The sequence below is a fragment of the Scyliorhinus torazame genome, chromosome 13 (assembly GCF_047496885.1).
Source record: "Scyliorhinus torazame isolate Kashiwa2021f chromosome 13, sScyTor2.1, whole genome shotgun sequence".
Lineage (NCBI taxonomy): Eukaryota > Metazoa > Chordata > Chondrichthyes > Carcharhiniformes > Scyliorhinidae > Scyliorhinus > Scyliorhinus torazame.
Genome location: NC_092719.1, coordinates 39519512 through 39546378, shown reverse-complemented (window position 1 = coordinate 39546378; position 26867 = coordinate 39519512). Strand labels below are relative to the sequence as shown.

At 49.0% G+C, this 26867-nt stretch overlaps 1 protein-coding gene across 4 annotated transcripts in view; it reads left to right on the top strand.

The window, feature by feature from the left end:
• LOC140387976 (voltage-dependent calcium channel subunit alpha-2/delta-1) overlaps positions 1-26867 on the top strand; it is an 890358-nt gene that overhangs the window by 825321 nt on the left and 38170 nt on the right. For all 4 annotated transcript variants that reach the window (XM_072471400.1, XM_072471399.1, XM_072471398.1 and 1 more), the window contains 5 exons: positions 2417-2479; positions 8511-8614; positions 18108-18203; positions 25212-25279; positions 26475-26513. In XM_072471400.1, coding sequence (XP_072327501.1) covers positions 2417-2479; positions 8511-8614; positions 18108-18203; positions 25212-25279; positions 26475-26513 — 370 coding nt within the window. The remainder of the gene's footprint in view (positions 1-2416; positions 2480-8510; positions 8615-18107; positions 18204-25211; positions 25280-26474; positions 26514-26867) is intronic.

Sequence of the window (26867 nt, the reverse complement as noted above, 5' to 3'; positions counted from 1 at the left end):
CCTTCACTGCTGTAACATTTTTGGTGTTTGTCGTTGTGTACCTTTGGCATGTTGCTTTCCATTTTATGGTTTTATGCCTTCTCTTCTATCAGAGGTAAAATATGCAAATTGAGTAAATTGATGAACAAATGCATCCGACAGACACAGCATGACTGACATAAAGAGGGACATAAGCTATAAGACAGAGGGGGGTATAATGACAGAGAATATATAAGGAAGAAGCTTATGAAGAAGCAAAAAGCAGCAGACAAATAAAGCAACGGAAAAGCAAACATAATTGGATAATTGGAACAAAATGTACAATTTTAACGTGATAGATTCTGTCTTTAATTTTTTAATTTTCGTTGAAAATTCCTATGTTCGCATTAATTGTGAAAACTGTCTGTCTCACTTTGCCCCATTGTAACAACGCTAGTACATTGTCTCCACTGGGGAGGAGCGGTATCATCACTATGGCAAGAAGGTTCCATTGTAAAAGTGGACACAAGAATTTGCAACGGAAAATGTTGACTGAAAATGTGGTTTGACATAATGGGGTGCAATTTTATCATTTTCTGATTTATGTGTCAACTCGAGTGGAAAAACCGGTGTGATGTTTGCTGGCTCCACTGCTGGCTTTACTCGCCCCATTTCTTGACATGAATGAGCTTTCCGGCCAGCAACCTCGGCAAAAGGGTGCCTCGATCTAAAAGGTTTTTTTTTGAGGAACCCCCCCCTCCATGGACACATCCCCTGGGAACTCCTCCTACGGACACGGAACCATGCCCTGCCACCCTCCCACCCTGCACCATGCACACCCCGCCCCCCCCCCCCCCAACCCGGGACGGTCTCACCAACAGAAGCCCCCCCTTCCCGGCAGAGGGTACTGCCTCGCATAGCTCTCACCCCCTCGGGCTGTACTAACCTGTGCACCCCCAGGGGGGACCGTTCGGCAGGTCCCCATTTGTCAAAAGATGTTGTAAACCCTGCCAATGTGATGCCACGCTGGAGGGGGGGGCGGGGCGGTGGTGCGGCAGAGAAATCGGAACATGGGCCCAATGCAGCGGGTAAGCCGTCTAATTATATTTAAGTGTTTGGTAATCATGGCGGGAACCCCATTACGTCGTTGGCAGGACGGGGACAATGGGGGGGGAATCCAGACAGCGTAACAGCTGTTTGGGGATTCACTTTAGATTCTCTGCCCCAACCACAATTCCTACCTGCCAAAAACCGGGGAGGAGAATCCAGGTCAATATTTTTCATACATACACAGTATGATTTAGGATGCTTGCTATTGAGCTTTGCAATTCTAGGAATGTAACAACATTATGCCTGCCAAAACCGATCAATTTTAACATACACCCACTGCCTTTCTCTTTAGAGAATCATATGTAACATTGCACTTTAAAGTACAATTTTCAGTATTGGAAAATATTGTGTTGAAGATACCCAATTCATTTTTTCCAATTAAGGGGCAATTTAGCGTGGCCAATCCACCTACCTGGCACATCTTTTTGGCTTGTGGGGGCGAAACCCATGCAAACATGAGGAGAATGTGCAAACTCCACACGGACAGTGACCCAGAGCCAGGATCGAACCTGGGACCTCGGCGCCATGAGGCAGCAATGCTAACCACTGCGACACCGTGCTGCCCCTGTTGAAGATATCTGACGCTAAACTTACCAATGCCCACATGAATATTCTAATTTGCTCTAGGTGCACTCCACGTAATAGACTCAGAAGATAATAATTATTCAAAATCTGAAAACATGCTTCCCAAAGTAAAATGAAACCGCTCTCTGGCACCATTGCTCACATTTTGACAGCAAACTCTCTTAACCCTTTGACCTTGCCCTCCACAGTTCCAGCATTTCTGTCATGACGCCAAATGTTTAATCCAACCAGCTAAATATGAGTAAACATGTTAAAATATGGCAGGTTTCTCAACACTTGCATCTCGGTCACACTGGGTAGAATGGGCGACCGCATGTCCCTGGTAACCAGGATTAACTTTTGGAAATCAGTTTAGCTTAATGCAGAACATATCAAAGAGATTGACCACATTAGGGAAGCTGATGCAATATTTAACCAGTCACCTTTTAAAAAAAAATACTTTGCCAGGCCCACATCATTAGGTGCTCCAGGGATTCGCCTGTCCTACCTCGTACCCGCAACATAAGGTAGGCTGCCCTGGCAGCATTAAGGCTCTCAGTGCCTGCAAAATATTGTAAAATCTTTCAGTGCAGAAAGTGGGCAAGGGTGATGGCTACCAGAGTGGGGTGTGTGGTACTCCTACCATAGGAACAGACAGGAAATTCAGCTCCATTCTAAAAACCAGAAATAGGTTCCACACAGCGGGGAAAAGAATCCCAGTACAGTCTATGTCGTAAAGGTCTGTGGTGCCACTCTAATAAAGTAACTTTTCTTTGTAAAATAGGGCAGGAGTTCTGGCTAGATTCGTAGCAACTGATGGTGGAATTACAAGGATTTACCCCAAAAGGTAGGACTTTTGCAACAAATGGTGCATGTCTTTGGATCATTTGTGAGTTCATACCATCTAATTACAAGATAATTGGAGATTGACGTCTGTCAGTATTGTTGGGGGGGGGGTGGGGTGGAGCAGGGGTTGATCCCAGTGTCCTGGAGGTGTTGATGGGAAGGTCTGAGTGCTGGGAAGTCTAGGGGAAACCTTGACCATGTGGAAATTGGAGGCCTTACGGAAAAGGCTGGGGAGGGCGACTGCCCTCAATCCCAACCGTCTACAGCTATTTCTTTGATGACATTCCCCCCAACATAAAGTCAAACATTGGAATGATTGCACAGTGTTCAGTACCATTCACAACTCCTCAGATAATGAAACAGTCTGTCCCGCATGCAGCAAAACCTGGACAAAGTTCAGGCTTGGGCTGATAAATGGTGTCACAACAAGGTGAGAATTGGTAGAATGACACCTCTCTCCACCCTCTCGGTTGGCCACAACAGGTGTTTTTTTTAAAGAATTTCCACTGGTTCAGTGAGTGTTTAACAATTTAAGTGCCATGACTGAAAATAACTCACACAGCATCTTCCTTGGAAGCTTAAGAAATGTATTTAATGTACGTAACACCTGGGGTGAAATCTAACGGCCGCATCTGACTCGGGATGCCTCTCAAAAGATTTATCCAGCTCGCTACGCCTTGCGAGGTTTAACGGGATCTCGCGAGACGATGCGATGTAGATCCTGCCTACAATGGGCGAGACCGAAATCTGCATATTCAAGTGTGCAGAAAGGCACACTGAATATGCTCTCACCGGAGGTGCCTAAGACGCGGGATCTAATCCCTGTGCCTTGGAGACACCAAGTGAGCACCGGTTAGCCCTGGTCTCCACCAACATGGACCATGTGCACCGGCATTTTGGAGGGTCTCTGGGCAAAGTGTACCCTGGCACATCTGATGCCACCGGGCACCCTGGCAGTGCCACCTGGGCACCTTAGCATGGGCACTGCCAGAGTACCAGGTTGTCAGTGCCAAGGTGCCTGGGTAGCATTTTGCCCATGTCAGGGATTGGGCTTGGTGGTGCCCTTCTGAGGTGAGGTACGGGGGGGAATGATGCTCCCCTTAGAGCTGAGTTGGGATCAGAAGCCACAGTGGGGGTTCTTGAGATTAGGATGCCATTTAAAAATGGTGCCCCGATCTCTTCCTACACTGGCGAGACTACATGCGGCCTAACGGGGCGTTCCTCGCTGAGGCTCCAAAATGAAGGAGAGTCCTGGTTGAGAGCAGGGTCGTTCTCAGTGCTGCCGGTGCAAGGACAAACCCGGCAAAACGCACTCAACAAGGGACTGTTTCATTTCCATTAAATCGCGCCCCTGATCTATATAAAAAAATACATTATGCTCAAACTCACATTCACACATTGCACCTAGGAGAGTCACATGGACACAGAGCAAGCTACAAGTAGGGAGGCTGAGTTAAATTGTATAAGAGCCCCAAAATAAAGCTAATCATGTATGGGTCCAATAGGTTGATGCTTTGGAAGCTTTCACACCATGTTAGGTGATTTTTGCCGAATTCTGCACAGAGATGTTTTAAAGACATGATAGATGATCTCTCTCTTTTTCTCTGGAGTCAGCAGCTGTTTAGTTTATGTTGAAGACATTGTTGGCTGGCCAGATACAAACAAGACACAAGCTTTCAGAATGGCTGGAGGGAATGAGAGTGACTACGAGTCCCTTTCTTGCTGTTACCTACTCGGGGGGGCGGAATGTTCAAATTTTTTGACCAACTGTCAATTGAGGTGGGAAAAGTGGTGTGTAGCTGGCTTTTCCCGCCATATTTTAACCCGCCCTGCTAGCAACTTTGGCTCTTGACGGGTCAGTACCCTCCCCCCTGACATGGAGCCTCTGACACCTTCTCCACGTTCCCCCCCGCCCTTCGGCAATGCCACTGGCTGTGCCCACTATAGGGGTCAGTGACTGGGTACCTCCTGGGCATGGCCCTCGCCACTGGGTGCTGTAACTACATGTGTGCTCCTGGTGGGATTGTTTCGCTAGTCCCCCATTTTTAAAACCCTTTTGTACGCCATGCTGACCTTGCGTCCTGCCGCTGGCAGGGGGACCTTCCTGTGTAGTAGGAAGTTACAGCGGAGTGGCCTGTTAATTATAACACATTGTATTCAAATGTCGTTCCTGTCTTTGCATGGTCGTTGCCTTGTATTGTTTTAGCAGGACTTCCCGATTTTTATACTCCATTCTCTTTGAAATAAAGGCTAACATTCCGTTTGCCTTCCCAATTGTCTGCTGAGCTTGCATGCTAGTTTCTTGTGATTTATGCACAAGGATCCCAAATCCCTCTGTGCTGTAGTTTCGAACAGTTTTTTTTTCCAATTAAATAATATTCAGCTCCTTTATTTTTCCTACCAAAGTGCATAACTTCACATTTTCCTGCATTATATTCCATCTGCCAAGTTTTGCCCACTCACCTTACCTATCTATATCCCTCTGTAGACTCTTTGTGCTATCCTCACCACTTGCCTTCCCACCTATTTTCTTTCTATTTAAAGTACCCAATTCATTTTATTCCAATTAACGAGCAATTTAGCATCGCCAATACACCTAGCCTGCACATCTTTGGGTTGTAGGGTTGAGACCTACACAGACACGGGGACAATGTGCAAACTCCACATGGACATTGACCTGGGGCCGGGATCGAACCCGGGTCCTTGGTGCCGTGAGGCAGCAGTGCTAACGACTGTGCCACCGTGCTATCAGTCTTCCCACCTATTTTGTGTCATCCACAAACTTGCCAATTGTGCATTCACTTCCCTTGTCCATGCTATTAATATATATTGTGAATAATTGTAGCATTCCACTAGTACAGGTTGCCATCCTGAAAATGCCCCCCTTATCCCAACTCTGTGTTCTATCAGTGAGTCAATCCTCTATTCATGCTAATATACTACTCCCGACACCATGGGATCTTATCTTATAAGGCATGATTTCCTCTTCATGAAGCCATGTTGACTCTGCTTGATTATATTATGCATTTCTAAATGCTTTGCTATTGCAACCTTCATAATGGACTCTAACATTTTCCCAATGACAAAAGTTAAGTTAACTGGCCTATAGTTACTTGTGTTTGTCTCGTTCCTTTTTTGAAGAAAGATGTTACATTAGCAGTTTTCCAAATCCTCTGGGACTTTTCCAAAATTTAAAGATTCTTGGTAGATTACCACCAGTGCATTCCCAACTCTGTAGCTACGTCTTTTAATACCCTGAGATGCAACCGATCAGGTCCAGGGGACTTGGCGCTTTTTAGGCCCAAGAGATTTCCTCGTACTTTTCCCTGAGTGATTGTGATTGTATTTATTTCTCTCCCCTACCCCCACCCCTACTCTGCCTCTTGATTATTTCGTAAATTTTGGAATGCATGAACACTGATGCCATGTATTTGTTCAACTCCTCTGCCATTTCTTAGTTTTCCCATTATTGTTTCCCCAGTCTCATTCTCTAAGGGGCCTAGGTTCACTTTGGTCTCTCTCTTCCTTTTTAAAAAATATATTTAAAGAAGCTTTTGCTGTCCTTTTTTATATTACTTGTTATTTTACCCTCTTGGTTTATCTTCTCAGTCTTAATTTTTTTGGTCATCTTTTGTTGGATTTTTAAAACTTTCCCAATCATCTGGCTTACTAATCTTTACCACATTATATACTTTTTCTTCCAGTTCAATACTATTCTTCACTTCCTTGGTTAACCATGGTTGATTTATCCCCTTCCTAGAACCCTTCTTCCTCATTGGTTTATATCTTTTGTTGTGAGTTATGAACTATTTTCAGAAAGGTCTGCCATTGCTGATCAACCGTCTTTCCTGCTAAACTCCTTTCCCATTCACTGCAGACAACTCTGCTTTCATTCCTTTATAATTATCCTATTTAAGTGTAATACAATTGTTTCTGACTCTCAAATTTAATGCTAAATTCTACCATGTTATGGTCACTGCTTCCTCGGGGATCTTTTACTCTGAGATTGTTTAGTAACTCTGCCTCATTACACATTGCCAAATCCAAAACAGCCTTATCCCTGGTTATTCTAGAAAACTGTCCCAGCTATGAATTATTTGTCATGGCTGCCCCTGCCAATTTGATTTTCCCAATCGACATGAAGATTCAAGTCACCCATGATTAAAGTACTGCTTTTTTATACGCCCTTATTATCTCCTGCTTTATTCTCTGTCTACTCCCACCGGAGTCTTCTTCCCCTTGATATTTCTTATCCCTATCCACATGGATTCCACATCTTCTGAGCCAAGATCATTTCCTGCTATTGTACTTATTCCAGCTCATGCTAACAAAGCTACCTAACCACCCTTTCCTTCCTGCCTGTTCTTACAAAAAGTCACATGCCCATAAATATTTAGTTCGCAGTTTTGATCTTGTTGTAACCACGTCTCTGTAACTTTGAACTGGTGATCAGCCACGATCATAATAAATAGTGGAGTATGCTCAAAGGGCTGAGAAGAGCTTTGACAAAGGGTCATCTGGACTCGAAACGTTAGCAATTTTCTCTCCTTACAGATGCTGACAGACTTGCTGACATTTTCCAGAGTTTTCCCTTTTGGTCCCCCACTATTTGGTTTAAAACCCTCTCTGCTCTCCTAGTTATGTGGTTTGCAGGAACATTGGTCCCAGCACAGTTCAGATGTAAGCCATCCCAGCGTACAGCCCCGAATTTCTTCAGTACTGATGCCATTGCCCCACAAACTGAAACCCACTTCGCCCGCACCAGTCTTTGAGCCATGTATTCATCTCTCTAATTTTATGTACCCATTGCCAATTTGCACATGGTTCAGGTAATAATCCAGAGATTATAACCTTGGACGACCTGTTGTTTAATTTAGTGCCTAGCTCCTCAGACTCTCTATGCAGAACCTCTTTCATCGTTCTGCCTATGTTATTAGTCTCTACATGGACAACAACAATGGGATCCTTTCCCTCCCACTGCAAGTTCCTCTCCAAGCTGGAGCAGTTGTCCGAACCCTGGCATCGGGCAGGCAACACAGCCTTTGGGACTCTAGATCCTGTGTACAGAGAACAGTTTTTATTCCTCTCACCACACTATCCTCGTCTGCGACTACATTTCTCTTTTCTCCCCTCACTTGAATAGCTCCCTGCACCATGGTTCTATGGTCAATTTGCTCAACCTCCCTCAAGTCTCAGCTCTCGTCCACATAGAATTTCAAACCTGTTGGACAAGAACAGGGGGCGAAATTCTCCGGTATCGGCGCGGTATCCGCCGACTGGCGCCCAAAACAGCGCAAATCAGTCGGGCATCGCGCCGCCCCAAAGGTGCGGAATGCTCCGCATCTTTGGGGGCCGAGCCCCAACCTTGAGGGGCTAGGCCGGCGGCGTACGAATTTCTGCCCTGCCAGCTGGCGGAAAAGGCCTTTGGTGCCCCGCCAGCTGGCGCGGAAATGACATCTCCGGGCGGCGCATGCGCGGGAGCGTTAGCGGCCGCTGACGGCATTCCTGCGCATGCACAGTGGAGGGAGTCTCTTCCGCCTCCACCATGGTGGAGACCGTAGCGAAGGCGGAAGGGAAAGAGTGCCCCCATGGCACAGGCCCGCCCGCGGATCGGTGGGCCCCGATCGCGGGCCAGGCCACCGTGGGGGCACGCCCCGGGGCCAGATCGCCCCGTAGCCCGCCCGTGCCGCCAGTAAGGTAGGGGTTTTAAACTACGCCGGCGTGACAGGCATTTTAGCGGCGGGACTTCGGCCCATCCGGGCCGGATAATCGCGGGGTGGGGGCCCGCCAACCGGCGCGCCGCGATTCCTGCCCCCGCAGAATATCCGGTGCCGGAGAATTCGGCAACCGGCGGGGGCGAGATTCACGCCAGCCCCCGGCGATTCTCCGACCCAGCGGGGGGTCGGAAAATCTCGCCCAGGGTCTGTGGCTCCTGCAGTGCTACCTCTTGGACCTCTCTACTTTCCTCACTTGTAGTCACCTCCTCTTAAAGTATGATCCTCATTATGTCTCAAATCTTATTTCCTTTTTAGTGCTGGAGAAGAATGGACAGAGAATCCGGAGACATATGAAGCGAGCTACTACAAAAGGAGCCTAAACAACAATATTTACATCTTCACTGCACCTTACATCAACAGTAAGATTTACCGTGCTGTATTCAATAGGGAATCTATACTGATGATGGCTAGAAAGTGGGGTAATCATTGTGGAAACGTGTTGATTTTAACAGAAGGGCCTCATTTAAACTTCTTCAGCATAAGGTAAGTGCTCGAAGGGGTTATCTGCAGAGTGAAGGCCAGCTGGTGTTGTGAGACCACAAGTTGAACATTTGCCTTTCCTCCCTTTAACTTTTTTCCTCTCGAGTGTGATGGCGGTTTCTTTCAGTCTGCATCCCCCTGGTATTTTTCGGAGTGGTTGTGCATGCATGGTGATTTTAAAGGAGTCGATTATACATGCCCCGCAAGGAGTCTTTTGAGTTGCTACTTTAACCATGCACCTTAGAGGAAACAGTGTTGAACACACCCACTCCTCCTGGTCTGCAACAATTCAGCTTCAATGGGATATATCTGAACACACAATGGGCCCTTTTGGCCCCTCGCCACATTGTTGCTACAGTAGGTCAATCAGGGTTGACTGTACTGGCCTCCTAAATCCATTCATTAAAATGAGGTGCGCTGCCAATTACATCAGGCTGTCACTTATAGATTTAAATTTGGGCCCCTGCCTGCCTCTTGGGGGAACTTTGACAGACCTCTGATTCAGTGGAGTTAGAATCTTGACAGGCTGCTGTTCGGCTCAGGTTGTTTTATCCCTTCCCTTCCCACGCACTCACACGCTTGCCGAATTAATGAGAGCCAGGTGAGGTGATTCAAATTAACCTAATTGTTTTCATATGCAATTAGAAAGAGAAAAAAGAAAAAGAAAATAATTAGATTCTCATAGTAATCAATGGGCGTGTTTGCAAATCTATAGAATACACTGCAAGCTTGAAGTGCTTGAAGCAGAGACTAGAGAAAAATCTTGGGCGAAATTCTCCCCCAACTGCGCGATGTCCGCTGACTGCCGCCCAAATCAGCGCCAATCAGACGGGCATCGCGCCGCCCCAAAGGTGCGGAATGCTCCGCATCTTTGGCGGCCTAGCCCCTCAATGTCGGGGCTAGGCCGGCGCCGGAGGGATTTCCGCCGCGCCAACTGGCGGAAATGACGTTTGTTGCCCCGCCAGCTGGCGCGGAAATGCAGCGCATGCGCGGGAGCGTCAGCGGCCGCTGAAAGTTTCCCGCGCATGCGCAGTGGGGAGAGTCACATCCGCCTCTGCCATGGTGGAGGCGGAAGGGAAAGAGTGCCCCCACGGCACAGGCCCGCCCGCGGATCGGTGGGCCCCGATCGCGGGCCAGGCCACCGTGGGGGCACCCCCCGGGATCAGATCGCCCCGCGCCCCCCCCAGGACCCCGGAGCCCGCCCACGCCGCCTGGTCCCACCGGTAAATACCAGGTTTAATTTACGCCGGCGGGACAGGCAATTTCTGGGCGGGACTTCGGCCCATTCGGGCCGGAGAATTGAGCGGGGGGTCCCGCCAACCGGCGCGGCCCGATTCCCTCCCCCGCCCAATCTCCTGTACCAGAGACTTCGGCGGGGGCGGGATTCACGGCGGCCAACGGCCATTCTCCGACCCGGCGGGGGGTCGGAGAATGACGCCCCTTAACTCACTCAAATACTCAAAACCCATTCACTTCCAGAGTTAAAATCAACCCCTGAACCTAGAATTAAATGGATATGGGGAGCAGAGAAGCCACGTGGGATTTGGAGCACTCTTATGTGGGGAATAAATTCGAACATTGTTCTGTTGGACTGAACGAACTGTCTCCAAGTGGGTAATTCTATGTTATTCTGTAATTCTCTTTAACACTTCTCAAATACGAGAGACATCACGGTGTTCCGGAAATATAGTCGGCTTGCTTTTGAACATTCCCAAGGCATGCCAAAGTGCAATACCCAATCACATCTGAAGTATAGCCACTGTTCTATCTCTATCAACACGTGGCAGCCAATTTGAACAAACCTTTGAAAAGAAGGAATGAGGTTAACAACCAGATCATTTGTTTTTTGGGGATGTTGTTCAAAGGATAAATGTTAGTCGGACGGTTCTTCTTCCAAGGCAGCACGGTAGCACAAGTGATTAGCACTGTGGCTTCACAGCGCCAGGGTCCCAGGTTCAGATCCCTGCTGGGTCACTGTCTATGCGGAGTCTGCACCTTCTCCCCATGTCTGCGTGGGTTTCCTCCGGTTTCCTCCCACAGTCCAAAGACGTGCAGGTTAAGTGGATTGGTCATGATAAATTGCCCTTGGTGACCAAAAAAGGTTAGGAGGGGTTATTGGGTTATGGGGATAGGGTGGAAGTGAGGGCTTAAGTTTAGCTGGTTTAGCACAGGGAATTGCTGGCTTTGAAAGCAGACCAAGGCAGACCAGCAGCACGGTTCAATTCCCGTACCAGCCTCCCCGAACAGGCGCCGGAATGTGGCGACTAGGGGCTTTTCACAGTAACTTAATTTGAAGCCTACTTGTGACAATAAGCGATTTTCATTCATTTCAAGTGGGTTGGTGCAGACTCGATGTTGGTGCAGACTCGATGGACCGAATGGTCTCCTTCTGCACTGTATGTTCTATGTTCTAAAAAGTGCAGTGGGATTTTTTTGTATCTGCCTGAAAATTGAGACGGCCACAAATTTCACATTTCAACCAAAAGGCTGAAGCTCTGAAAATGTATCTACCCCTCGGTAATACACTGAAGAGTCAGTTTAGATTATGTGTTCAAGTCAAGCAGCATTGTTTGACCTACAACCTTCTCAATCCACAATCCACTGAGCTAAACTCTTATCAAAACCCCAGTGGATTAGCAAAGTGGCCAATGTAAATCCTTCACCTGCTGGATTGTTGGTGTGAATCTCCTTTTTGACTGGTCCGATTGCTTGCTGATAATAAAGCTTCTCACTCGACCATTATACAGTACAGCTCTGACCCGCGTACTGAAGTCAGATCAATTCAAACATTAGGGTTAATCCTCAATCTATTTTTGGAAGAAGTGTGAACAAAACTCAGCTGTGGAAGCAATTGTGCTGCTTTCATTTACCTTCGCACTTCAATAGGGTACAAATGCAATAAATCCTGACCTCCGAGCTAATAAATGCAGCCCTTGTCAGCAATGCCCACATTTCTGAGAATGACGAGAATGAAAGATGTTGTCCTTAATCTCTATCCATTGAACCTGTACATGAGCATCTGGTAAGCACAATATCAGGCTCAGTTGGGATGCATTTTATGGTTAAATAATCGGCTGACTTTTGTTGGCCCAGCTCCCATATATAAAATGGCTGCTTGGAATTGGCACGGAAAAGCTTCTGGCACCTGGGGATCTGTATACCATCAAACGAGGGGCGAGGAATCTGGGGAAAGAAAATAGGTTTGATTGTCCTCCAGGCTAATCGCTGAGGTGCACTGCATCCTTAAGAAGCCGAATGACCTCCTTCTGCACTGCAGGGATTCTATGATTCCATGAGGTGAGCACCATTCTGTCTCACCCAACTGCTAACACTGGACTGCTGTGTTTACTACAGGCACAAACCTAGTCCTACCCACCTGGGAAAGGCCAGGCAATCTCGACAACTGAGTGGAGGCAGACACTTGGTATGAAAGGTAGTCCCTTCTTTTTGCCCTCTTGCTGCACCTGGAAACTACATTTTCTCCAGGCTCAATATAGAGGAATTTTTACCCAAAGAAGACCTGAAGGAATCATGGTCAGAAAGCTGTCTGACATTAACCTTGGCCCTGGCTAGGAGTGGCTCACGTATAAAACTGCTGCCCGCATGCTTGCTGAGGTAAGTGATGTCATAATATTCAGGTAAACATCATGGTGCAAACATACATACATACTGATGGACAGATCAACGGACCAATCAATACACACGCAACACCACAGCCAATCACAGGCAAGAGCATACACACAATAAAATGGGGAACATGACACTTCCCGCTCATTCCAGCAGGAGACAGCTCAGGGCACAGAGCTCACAGCAAACCACTCAGACATCCACCATGTGCTGAGTGCCACTCCAGGATAGTGTTAGGGATAGGTCCACAGATTTTAGGGTAATGAATGAACCACAGTAACCAGTTTACCATTATAAATATTGTTAGTAATAAAACTGAGTTGTACCATCCGCAACCGTGTTGGTTTGTCTGTGTAGCAGAGCACCCAACACGACATAGTACCAGGATTGGAACCCGGTAACTGTGAGACCTACCTACGAATCCTCAGGAATCCAGGATGCGCTATGGACACCGTCAGCTCGCCGCAGCCGTTACAAATCGCTGGAAACGTCAGCGTCAATTGGAAGCTGTTCAAACAGCGATTCCAGTTCTTCCTGGAAGCCACCAAAAGGAAGAGCGCTTCGGACACCAGAAAAATCGCTCTCCTCCTTTCCACGGCAGGGCAACACGCCATCCATGTCTACAACTCCCTGGTGTTCGCGGAAGGTGAGGACAAGACCAAGTACAAGACGGTCCTTCTCAAACTCGAGCAACACTTCAGCGTCGAGGTAAATGAGAGTTTCGAGCGGTATCTCTTCCAGCAGCGCCTGCAGGGTAAGGATGAGTCCTTTCAATCTTTACTTACACACCTCCGTATCCTCGCGCAGTCCTGCGGTTACAACACGACCTCCGATTCAATGATTCGGGACCAGATTGCATTTGGGGTCACCTCGGGCGCCCTACGCCAGCAGCTCCTCAAAATTAAAGGCCTCACCCTAGCCTCTGCAATCGAAGCCTGTGTCCTTCATGAAAACGCGACCAGTCGCTACTCCCAATTTCAAGAGGCCCAATCGGCGCGGCAGGGGTCCTACACGCCCGAATCGGCAAGGCAGGCGTCCTACGAGGCCGAACGGGTCCAAGCGATTGAGTTCCTCCCGGCCCGCAGCCCGGACGAGGGCAGCCATTTCGCGCGCTTTCCGCGGCCTCCCGCGTTTGTGCGCGCCAAAAAATATGTCGACGCAGAGGGACGTGATGCGCAGGCGCGCTCGGCACAAGACCGAACTGCGCATGCGCGGTGGTGCAACGAACGCCATGACGTCACGACGTGCGGCAACTGCGGAGCCGCACATTTAAAGCGGCAATGTCCGGCAAAAAACCGACAAAGCCTCCGCTGTGGCAAGATGGGCCACTACGCTGCCTGATGTCGAGCAGCTCAACCTGCCAATGCTCCCCAATTCCGACAACCTCGCAGGGACGTGCGGACCATTCAGCCTCCGTACTACGAGTCTTGCCCAGACGATATCCAAACCAATGACACAGACGACTGGGACGCCTTCCATGTTGCGGTCATTGATAGGAATCGGATGTCTCCAGGCAGGACCCACCAGCCGGTGCCAGTGAACAGTGTCAATCCGGGTGATGAAAGGTGTGCCACCCTAACGGTTAACCGATCACCGATAACATTCCGTCTGGACACTGGTGCCTCCGCCAACCTAATAGCATGGTCAGCCTTCTACGCCTTGAAGGCCAGACCACCAATTCGGCCATCCCGTTGCAAGATGGTCGACTACAATGGAAACGTTATCCCGGCCATGACATCCTGCCAGCTCCAGGTGACACACAACACATACACGGCCACACTGTCCTTCGAAATAGTCGGATCATCAAAGGACTCCCTGCTAGGCGCACAGGCATGCAAGGTTCTCCACCTCATGCAGCGGGTCCACGCTCTGTCTCCAGAAGGCACATCAGACTTCCCGGATGCAGAATTTAGGGCACAGCTTCAATCGCTCCTCGCCCACAACCAGGAGGCATTCGAGGGCATGGGCACACTGCCCTATACCTACAGAATACGACTCAAACCGGACACCACCCCGGTCATTCACGCACCTCGCAGGATCCCAGCGCCACTCAAAGCCCGCCTCAAGTAGCAGCTGCAGGATCTCCAGGACCTAGGGGTGCTATCCCAGGTCACGGAGCCTACACCATGGGTCAGCTCCATGGTGTGTGTTAAGAAGCCCTCTGGCGAACTCCGGATCTGCATCGACCCGAAAGACCTGAACAACAACATAATGACGGAACACTACCCCATACCCAAACGGGAAGAGATCACGAGCGAAATGGCCCGGGCTAAAATCTTTACAAAGCTGGATGCCTCAAAGGGTTTTTGGCAGATCCAACTGGACCAGCCCAGCAGGAAGCTGTGCACCTTCAACACTCCTTTCAGCAGGTTCTGCTATAACAGAATGCCGTTTGGCATCATCTCGGCAGCCGAGGTCTTTCACAGGATCATGGAACAGATGATGGAGTGCATCGAAGGGGTGTGCGTCTACGTTGATGATGTCATGATCTGGTCCACCACACCATAGGAGCACATCAATCGTTTCCAGCGCGTCTTTGCGCGGGTACGGGAAAACGGCCTGCCCCTCAACCGAGCGAAGTGTTCTTTCGGCCAAACCGAGCTGAAGTTTCTTGGGGACCACATTTCCCGGTCAGGGGTCCGTCCGGATGCAGACAACGTGAGCGCCATTACAGCCATGCCGCAGCCGGCAGACAAGAAAGCAGTGCTACGCTTCCTAGGCATGGTCAACTTCCTGGGGAAGTTCATTCCCAACCTTGCCTCCCACACGACGGCTCTTCGCCACCTAGTCAAGAAGTCCACGGAGTTCCAGTGGCTGCCCGCACACCAGAAGGAATGGGAGGAGCTCAAAATTAAGCTCACCACAGCCCCGGTATTGGCGTTTTTCGACACATCTCGTGACACTAAAATTTCGACTGATGCCAGCCAGTCCGGCATTGGGGCGGTACTCCTACAGTGGGATGACACTGCGTCATGGGCCCCGGTCGCCTATGCCTCGCGGGCCATGATCCCCACAGAACAGCGCTACTCGCAGATCGAAAAGGAGTTCCTGGGTTTGCTACCAGAATAGACAAGTTCCATGACTACGTGTATGGTCTCCCCCAGTTTACCGTTGAGACTGACCATCGCCCCCTGGTCAGCATCATACATAAGGACCTGAACGAGATGACCCCTCGCCTCCAGCGCATCCTACTCAAACTCAGGAGGTATGACTTCCAACTGGTCTACACCCCGGGAAAGGACCTTATCATTGCAGATGCCCTATCTAGAGCAGTGAGCACACCGCCCGACTCGGACGCGTTCGTCTGTCAGGTCGAAGCGCAGGTGGCCTTCACATCGGCAAATCTGCCAGCTGATGATTCAAGTCTGGCCCGTATTCGCCGGGAGACTGCGGCTGACCCCCTTCTACAACGTGTGATGCGCCACATGACGGAAGGGTGGCTCAAAGGACAGTGCCCACAATTCTACAATGTCCGGGACGACTTGGCCGTCATTGATGGTGTCCTCCTAAAGCTGGACCGGATTGTGATTCCACACAGCATGGACAAGCTGGTCCTCGACCAACTACACGAAGGCCATCTGGGGGTTGAGAAGTGCAGACGGAGGGCCCGAGAGGCGGTATACTGGCCGGGCATCAGTGATGACATTGCCAATATGGTGCTCAACTGCCCCACCTGCCAAAGGTTTCAGCCACGCAACCTCCTGAGACGCTTCAGCCCCATGAGCTGGTGACATCCCCCTGGGCGAAGGTGGGTGTGGACCTTTTTCACGCGCTTGGTAGGGACTATGTAGTCATCATAGATTACTTTTCAAACTATCCAGAGGTCATACGCCTGCACGATTTGACATCGTCCGCTATCATAAGGGCCTGCAAAGACACCTTCGCACGCCACGACATTCCAATTACTGTCATGTCGGACAATGTGCCCTGTTTTGCCAGCCAGGAATGGTCTTCCTTTGCTGCTTCGTATGGCTTCACACACGTGACGTCCAGCCCTCTGCATCCCCAGTCCAATGGAAAGGCGGAGAAGGGCGTTCACATCGTCAAGCGGCTCCTCTGTAAGGCTGCTGCTGCCGGATCGGACTTCTGCTTGGCCCTGCTAGTCTATCGCTCGGCCCCACTAGCCACTGGCCTCTCACCAGCCCAGCTGTTGATGGGTCGTGCCCTCAGGACCACTGTGCCGTCCATTCTGGTCCCCATAACCAACCATGCTCCGGTACTGCACAGGATGCAACAGCAGCGCGTTCACCAGAAGGTGGCACATGACACACGGCAACTGATCTTCCCACCCTGGCGCCTGGAGACGACGTCCACATCCACCTACCAGAAGGTGGCTGGTCAGCACCTGCCGAAGTTCTCCGATGCGTGGCTCCCCGCTCGTTCCTGGTTCGCATGCCTGATGGCTCCATTTGCAGGCGCAATCGCCAGGCTCTTCGCCTGCTTCCACGCTCGCTATGGGAACTTACACCGGTGCCACGCCCTCCTGTTGTTCCTGATGTCGACTTCATGGAACTTCCTGCCATCATGCCCATTCCGTCGTCGCCCGTGACCAGGCCCATTCCTCAGCCGGTGAATCCTGACCCACCCTTGAGGCGGTCAACCCGAATTCGTCGCCCACCTACTAGGCTGGACTTATGAGCCTGTTTGAACATTGAACTCACTGATGTATCATACCATTGTGTTCATATGTTTCTCTTTTTCCTTGTCGTTACAGGAGTTTGTTTTGACGTTTAACATTTCCACGTGTTTTGTTTATGGTACAACCTCGTTGCTATGTCGCACCTGACATCGCCCCATGTATATAGTTTAGCCTCATGTACATGCTGTAGATATTGCACACACACACACATTCAGCTGCACTCAGTACACATCTCTATTTATAACCACATAGGCACATGTTCTTGTAAAAAAGGGGGGATATCATGATATTCAGGTAAACATCATGGTGCAAACATACATACTGATGGACAGATCAACGGACCAATCAATACACACACAACACCACAGCCAATCACAGGCAAGAGCATACACACTATAAAACGGGGAACATGACATTTCCCGCTCATTCCAGCAGGAGACAGCTCAGGGCACAGAGCTCACAGCAAGCCACTCAGACATCCACCATGTGCTGAGTGCCACTCCAAGATAGTGTTAAGGATAGGTCCACAGATTCAAGATTAATGAACGAACCACAGTAACCAGTTTACCATTGTAAATATTGTTAGTAATAAAACTGAGTTGTACCATCCGCAACCGTGTTGGTTCGTCTGTGTAGCAGAGCACCCAACACGACAAGTGATACTTGATAAAGTGTTTGTACACAACAACACAAAGCCTAACAGTCTGGGGAAATGCAGGTGATATTGCTTCTGTTCTCCACTGAGCAAACCTAGTAAGCGAGAGGATCAATTATATAATTCTAGTTAAGATGCCGGAGTTCCTCGTCTGCCTCTTGCCTCACCACAAAGTTGATTTAGATGTCCGATTGCAGCCTGCATATTATTTTGTGCAGCCATGATATTTTGCTTGTATTAGATTATAGTTTTGCAGAAGTATTTCAGCTTGCCCTGTTATATCTGCTGTTCCTGACATTTTACTGTTCAGTTGGCATCTGGGAATTAAAATGTTATTTTCCACTTGATGAAACACAGTGCCCAAGGAATACCATCCCACTGATTCACCACATTGCAATAAGCCATTATTAACAGGGGAGTGGTCATTGTTCTTTATTAATTTGTGTTTCAGAAACCTGGGATGGAATACAGAGCAGTGCCGAGTCTGGTATTATGGTGAGCAAAGCTGTTGAAATTAGAATTGATGGCAAACTTCTGAAGCCTGCAGGTGGGTTTCACTTATTCTTATCCACTTCTCAATGTACGCTGACACATTGTTAATATGTCACCCAGAATATTCACAAGGCCCTGGGGGATAATCTGGGTACCAGGTTGTGGAGATCAGATCCACACATGCTCAAACTTTGTTCTTTTACCTTTTGATGTTGCCCAGGACAATAAATGTGTCATTGGAGGTACATCACAATATAAACTGTACAGCAGCGGGAAATACTTACAGCAGCAAATGCCCCATTTGGGCAAAGATTTTCATTTGTCCCCATGTGTCAGCTCAGTAAGATTTTCTCTGTGCAGCACACAGGGAAGCTCAAATGGATGACAGAGTGTTCTGCGAGGTTGCTGGACTGATTGTGGGAAGGGTTTAGAGCCTGCTAATTGTATATTAAGTATATTTAATTATGTGCAGTGGTGGATGGGCATTAACTTGAGTTCCGACAAAGAGACACAGACTAAAACTGAGATTGTTGGATTAGGAGATGTATACTTTTAATGTGTAAGTAAATATAAAAGAATTGCATTTTACATTCCTGTACCAGAGTGTTTGAAGGTGGGGGAGGGGGGCTCGTAAAACGCAGCACATGGCCTGCCTGCTGACTTCCCACCCATTTTATTGAAGTATCATGTTCCAAACATGTGTAGAGAAACAGCAACATATAGAAAAACACACTCCACAAACTCACAGTCCAGAGTTTGTACAATTTTTCCCCTTTCTACCCCCCTCCCCCGCAATGAACAGTTCCTCAAACGTTGTCATGAACAACGCTCACCGTATCTCGAAGCCCTCCGTTGACCCCCTCAACTCAAATTTAACCTTTTCCAACTGGAGAAAATCGTACAAGGCCCCCAGCCAGGCCACCACCGGCGGCATATACAACCTCCATTTGAGCAAGATCCGAGCTGGACAATTAGAGAGGGAACGCAACAACATCGGCCCCCTTCCCCTCCAGCAGGCCCGGCACATCCGGTACCCCAAAGTTCGCCACCATTGGGTCTTGTCTGACCTCCACCCTCACAATCTTGGATAGCTTCCCAAACACCGCTTCCCTGTATCTCTCTAGCTTCTCGCAAGCCCAGAACATGTGTACATGGTCCGCTGGCCCTCGACCACACTTCTTGCATCCCTTGAAAGAACCCACTCATCCTCAGCCAGGTGGTATGTACCCCATGCACCACCTTGAACTGAATCAAGCTCATCCTCGCGAAGGAGGAGGTTAAATTCACCCTACGCATTGCCTCGCACTACATCCCCAGCCTGTCGTCTCCCCCCCCTCCCACCCCCCCCCACCCCACCCCACCCCCCACCTCCTCCACCCATACATATCCCCAATCCTACCCTCTCCCAACTCATCCGGGAGCAGCAGTTGCTTCAGTAAGGTGTACTCAGCAACCTGGGAAACATCTTCCACACCTTTCGCGCAAAGTCCCTCGCTCACATGTATTTAGGTTCACTCCACCTTGGCAATTCAAACCTCTCCCACAACTCAACCAGACCTGCAAACTTCCTTTACAAGTACAAGTCCCTCATCTTCACCAGCCTCGCCTCCCTTCACTTCCCATACATCTCTCCTGGCTTAAACATATGGTTCCCGCACAGCGGTGGCAATCCCCTCCAACTTAAAGTATCTCCACAGCTGATTCCACACCCTGGCTGTCGACTGTACCACCAGGCTCCCTGTATACCTCCCCGCAGCAAGTGGCAATGGAGCCGTCACCATAGCCCTCAGACTGGAACCCCTACAGGACTCCTCATCCATCTTCACCCACTCCCCTCCCCCCCACCACCACCACCACCACCACCACCACTATCGTGGCACCTTCTCCACATTTGTCGCCTAGTAATAGTGCAGCTGGTTTGGGAGTGCCAATCCTCTTTCTGCCTCTACCTCTGCAGCAGGGCCCTCTTTACCCCCACTCCCCTCTACTATCCGCCATCATCCCTCTCTGGCTCTACCTCCTCTAATACCACCCTAAACCAGGCCCATCCAAGATGACCCCTCTCTCCGCCCATGACCACGTTCAGTCTCCAACTCTACCAAGTCGCAATCCCCCCTCTCCCCTCCCTGCCCTTACCCCTCCCCCACCTGAGGCAACCCCTCACAGCCTCTTACCCCCCCTCACCTCAGTTCACCAGCATTACCTGCCAGCGTGGCAGCTCCCGCTCGAAGGCCACCCTTACACGCCCCTCCCCCATCACTCCCTCCTTGTCCTGTGCAAATGGCCCCCCTCGCCACCTGAATGCCCCTCAGCCAGCAATCTCACCCAGCAGGCCCCTTCATACAAACCCCTCATCCGTAAAGAAAAACACCCAAAATTGCAAATTGCCCCCTCCAAAAAGAAAAACACCACAAACGGTTGGCGGTGAGGGGGGTGCGTGTTTACCCCCTTACAAATTTATAACTCATCAAGGAAAAAACCCCACCCTCTGGCAACATACATTAGCCATAACATCCAACCTTTACAGATATAGCTCCTCCAATTCACACAAATTCTCAGTTATCCTCCAGTTTCCCGGTCTTCAAAAGTGACCACAGTTTCTCCGGTTGCAGCCCCCCATGCGGAATCGTTCTTCGGTACAGCGCCACCTTGGCCCTGTTGAATCCAGCATGCCTTTAAGCCAGCTCCATACCAATGTCCTAGTTTACTCGGACACAATTCCCCTCCCATTCAGTCTCATTTCTCCCTGGCCCAGAGCAGGATCTTCTCCCTTTCCACGAACGTGTGCGACCTCCTGTGACGGCTCGCCCACTCTCAGATTCTGCCTTAGCAACCTGTGGCCGCTGTCCACCTCTGGGGCCTTGTCCAGCACCCTCTCCACCACCAACCCGGCCAGCATTCTCGACACATATTTTGTGGCATTCGTTCCTTCCACACACTCTGGCAGACCCACAATCGCCAGGTTCTGACGCCTGGACCTGTTTTCCTGCCCCTCGACCTTCACTCTCAGTAACTTGCATCGGCCCCCCAGGATCTCCGCCTCCATCTCCAGGCACACAATCCGATCGCTCTGGCCGGACACCACCTTCTGCACCTTGTGTACCTTCGCCCCTTGTGCCTTAAGACACTGCTCCACACAAGCCATCGATCCTCGCAGAGGTGCTACTGCTCCCTCAATGGCCATCGACCAGTCACCTGCATCTCCTTCCTTTGCTGGTGAAATTAATCTTTGATGAAGGCCATCGACTGCTCCATCTGGGGCTTTCCCACTGGGGACGAGCTTTCCCCCCTCCGCCATTCTCGCAATTGTTGCCTTGCCACAGGTTCCCTCCAATTCCTTAGCCAGGTATTTAACTATTTGTTGCCGGGTCTGGTAGCCAGTACACATGCCAATCTTGGGGAGAACCCCGCCCTCTACACTTTATCTCACCACTTTCCTGCTGGAGCTACCCCACTAACGAGTATAAAGTGCCCAAACCAACACCTTTGAGCCAGAGTTGTCCCGTGCGTGGCCACTCACTCCATGGCCACCAGAAGTCATTCCCACCCATTTCTGACCTATCTCCTGTTTTACAAGTGGCCGGGGGAGTCCCACACCAAGTGGGTAACCAAGCAGCTTTCCCTGGATGCGCTGGTGCCAGGCAATCTTTTTAAAATTTGGGATGGGGAACATGGCGTGTAAAGATTGGCTCCAGTTTTATCCTTCACCACTGGCTTTCTGGATTAGAACAGATCCAACGAAGCAAAACTAAAATAAAGGCCTTCCATTTGTAGAAAGATCAACCATTGTATTAAACAAGGAAAAGGAATACAAACCATTGTATTAAACAGCAAATTGCCTTTCTGCATCAAGACATATTGCCCATTTTTCCAGCTCTCGTGTGACAAGGGAAGCCAATGCTGAATCTGATTGTGACAGATTTGTTTTGGGAAATTGTCAGTATGTTGAAAAGATTATTTTGCTTTTAAATGATGGTGACATGAGAGCAAGCTGACATCAAGGCAAACTGCACCGTGTGTTTTCTTGCACACATTCGGTAGCCAGCGCTGCAACAGAAGATTCCCAGGTGCTCCGGTTTTGTTGAACAGTGCATAGAAACAGGCACTGGAATTTTGCACCGATACGACTAGTTTAGAAGCAACTAAGGAGGCTGTCTCGTGCCTCAACAGACTCGGTATTAATATGACATCCATAGTCCAGTCCACTGGAATTCTGTGCACTGATTGAGTGGAAAGTGGTTCTGGAAAATTAAATTGTAGGAAGTGGGAGGTCATTTAATTCATTGGAAATGAAATTCAAGGGAGGAAATCAGAGTTATTCCAGAACATTGGTAATCTACACACTGGATTTGAAAGGGGAAATTGATTGTCATGCTAGAGTTCTGAAACATTTTAATGGAATTTGGATTCGAATCTGGGGCGAGATTCTCCGACCCCCCGCCGGGTCGGAGAATCACCGGGGGCTGGCGTGAATCCCGCCCCCGCCGGTTGCTGAATTCTCCGGCACCGGAGATTCGGCGGGGGCGGGAATCGCGCCGTGCCGGTTGGCGGGCCCCCCCCCACGATTCTCCGGCCCGGATGGACCGAAGTCCCGCTGCTAGAATGCCTGTCCCGCCGTCATGGATTAAACCACCTCTCTTACCGGCGGGACAACGCGGCGCGGGCGGGCTCCGGGGTCCTGGGGGGGGCGCGGGGCGATCTGGCCCCGGTGGGTGCCCCCACGGTGACCTGGCCCGCGATCGCGGCCCACCGATTCGCGGGCGGGCCAGTGCCGTGGGGGCACTCTTTACCTTCCGCCTTCGCCACGGCCTCCACCATGTCAGAGGCGGAAGAGACTCCCTCCACACCGCATGCGCGGGGATGCCGTGAGCGACCACTGACGCTCCCGCGCATGCGCCGCCCGGAAAAGTCATTTCCGCGCCAGCTGGCGGGGCACCAAAGGCCTTTTCCGCCAGCTGGCGGAAATCAGTCCGGCGCGGGCCTAGCCCCTCAAGGTTAGGGCTCGGCCCCCCAAGATGCGGAGGATTCCGCACCTTTGGGGCGGCGCGATGCCGGACTGACTAGCGCCGATTTTGGCGCCGGTCGGCGGACATCGCGCCGATACCGGAGAATTTCGCCCCAGGAATGTGTTTATCTAGAGTTGCCAGGGCGATTGATTGACAGTTAATCATTTATAATATTACTCGCATTTAATTAAAGTGATAGCAGATCTTTTCTTTGTGGTGCCAGAATAATTAATGGACTATAAATGTCATGGTGTCTACAGCTGCTGTCACAAACCTTTAATTAATTTCCCCCTGTCTGCTCATTAAGTTGTACTCAGGGCAGCAGTACATAATATAGATACATTCAAATGGATGAACAGCACCCAAGTGAAAGCCTGTGCAGAGAATTCATCTGGCTGTAGGCAGGGTGCGGATACAACAAAGCAGAAACTAATGCAATAGTTGTCCTAGTTCTTATAGAAGGCTCAACTATTGCACTGAACTGTTCAAAGAGAATTTCAGTGAATAGTGGGAGCAATGGATTGTCAGCACGTGATGTGGCATTTATTGTAACTTCTTTCCCTGAAATAGCAAATCATGGTGCAGTACGTTTCCATGTGTGTTGGCAGGAGTTCCTCATCTCAGTGAAGCAGTCATTTTCTGTAAGCTTGGGGACTGAGTGCGATTTGACCATTCTACGTTTTACTGTTCGTGGGACCTTGTGGTGTGCAAAGCAGCTTACAAAGCAAGAGTCAGTCCACCCTTAAGTAAATCAATGAGTTGCTGCATCAAAGTAAGGTGCTTCCTTCCACGGTACTGAGCACAGCCAAGCTGCACGTTGTATTCGGTGACCATCCTTATGCAAAATGGCCAGCAGGATGCGACTGGATAATGATGAGGAATAGAAACCCTTGCTGCCTCTTCGCTCCAGGCTGAAGGATATTTAAGGGTCACTTCAGTGCTCTCACCTTCACAGCAATTGGAACCAGTGCAATAGAGAAAGAGAATTGAACCCAAGACCATTCTCGGCATTCAAAACAAACTACTCGCGGAGATGAAGCAGCACAATATTTTTCAATATTAGAAACAGTTCTAATGATTCCCCAGTTAGAACAAATGTAGAAAGCAATTTTCCACTTTGAACCTGTTGTGTAGTTTGCTAGCCATGTCATGTCCATCTGCTCAATCCTATTTTCCTGCCTTCTCTCCATTATCCCAAATTGCCATAATAAATGAGTGTCCCGGCCAATATTTATCCCTCAGACACCATCACTAAAACAGTCCGGTCATTTATTTCACTGCTGTGATAAATTGGCCTCCCCGTTTCTATTGTTGGTCTAAAGATTCACATGTGAAGGGTTTATCCCACCATATTATAGTCAATTACTGCTCTCAAGCCAACAGAAACCTTGACTTATGTGTGACCTATTTATTTCCCTCCTACTACGTGTCAGCATTTCTGCTGTGCCGTCAGAAAGGATTTTTTAATAAACTTGAACCTGAGAGAAATATACAAAAAAATGAAGCCTGCAAATTATGCGGTGGTGCCCAGCTGATTTCATTCAAAAGGTAAAACCCGTGCTGGTCTGACAGCGTGTTTGCTGAAAGGGCCTGAATGCGTATTTCCAATTCTTTTAGTCTCTTGGCAAATGAACACGTTTTTGCACAGATTGGCACCCAGCTCAGTTATGGCCTCCTCACTTCCAGCTTATTGTGAGCTGCTAATTTTTGTGTTAACTTCAGAAAACTAATCCCAGGTGAAAAAAAAGAAGAATGCAGACCACATTCTTGTGCTTGTGTATTCACACTGATGATCCATGATTCAATCAATTTTCAATCCTGGCCAGTTAGGCTCAAAGAAAGGATGAACATGGGGAAATACCATTTTCACTTAACTTTGAAGAGACAGTAACCGGGTGATGTTGACAGAGATGGATGGTGCTCAGTCTTGTCTGAAGAATGATATATGGTATAATGGAGAGTGCGGGAAAAAAATAAATGAAATAGGAAGAAAAAACAGAACAAAATAGAATTACAACTTTGACACACTAATTGATACATTTCTGATTGGGTTACAGTTGTTGGAATAAAGCTTGATGTAAATGCCTGGATGGAGAACTTCACCAAAGTAGCAAGCAAGAGCAAGGTAAGAGCAAACAACTTTCTGAAGTCATATTGACTCCCAGAGGTAGTTTATTGGTTATGGGTGCAGCTGATGGTTGTCTAAATTTTAAAGTGGCTTCAGAAACAATGGTTATTATTAAAATCGAATATATTTTGATTTGATTTGATTTATTGTCACAAATGTACCAAAGTACAGTGAAAAGTATTTTTCTGCAGCCAAGAGAACGTACACAGTACGTACATAGTAGACAAAAAAAAGGGCAATCTATTGGCATAGCCATACTTATCAACAGGCATATTCAGGTCCAATCACCCTACCATTTTAAATCTTTAAATCACGGAATTCCTGAGGCTGGAGAGGGCAAACTACGACATTCCTGAGGCAAGAGAGGGCTAAATGATATCCTGTGAGGTTGGAATGTGTGCACACGCTGGAATTTCATACAATTTGAATTTAGCATTTAAATTCTAATGGGAGGGATGTTCTACCTATGATAACGGGAAGGTCTTGGAGAATCTCTACGGAAATGACACCTTTGTTCATTTAAAGGGCATTGTGACTCTTTTTGGGGCCTTTGGGCAGTCCTATACCTTCTCTAGAATAAGGATGGATCGCCCTTGCATTAAGAACTCAGACAGACTGGGCGGGATTCTCCACTCCCGCGCCGAAGTGGTCGCGCCATCGTGAACGCCGTCGAGGTTCACGACGGCGCGAATCGGCCCCGATCCCAACCGATTCAGGCCCTGACAATGGGCTAGGATCAGGGCCGCATCATCTACACGCGCCAGGCCTTGTCACCCGCGTAAAGGCGGCGCCGCATAGATGATGCGGCCGGCGCCGCATAACTGGCATCACCCGCGCATGCGTGGTTGCCGTCCTCTCTAAGTCCGCCCCGCAAGAAGATGGCGGACGGATCTTGCGGGGCCGCGGAAGGAAGGAGGTCCTCCTTCAGAGAGGACGGCCCGACGATCGGTGGGCACCTAACATATTCTGCTTCTTTCTTTCTCCAAAAATCTGTTATAATAATAAAGATTATTATTATTACTGATGTTCTGGTCTCTTGTCCACTTTCATTGAAACATGTTCAATCCTCCTCAATACACCCAGATGGTCCAAATGCCAATTAACAATAGTTGGGAAATATGTCTTCAGTGCCTTAAGTTTAAATTGCAAGTAGTTTTCTATTAATCTATTAATCGCATGTTTTTTCTTGTAGTGTTACGGAGAGATCTGTGACTGCACAAAGAACAGCAAGGTAAGACTGGGCTCACCTTTACAGCACCTGCTCTGTTGCATCAGAAGAAGGCACATTTACTTTTTCTTTGTCAATACAAGACGTCTCCAGTGGAGGATTTAAAAGTTCCAGGAGCTGTGCCAAAGACAGCTTTGAGCAAATCTCGAATCCACTCTGGCTTGATTGGAAATCCAGAATTGGAGGCTGCTTAGCATTATACAACTCAGTAAATGTTGTGAACTTCATTCAAAGGGAGCATTGAGAATTGACCTTGAAGTCAATGTGCCCGATTTGTAGAGCCCATTTTCTGATTAACTTGCACCATGAATTGAACGCACTGAGCCTCATGCACAGTTCTCATGGAGATTAGCCAAT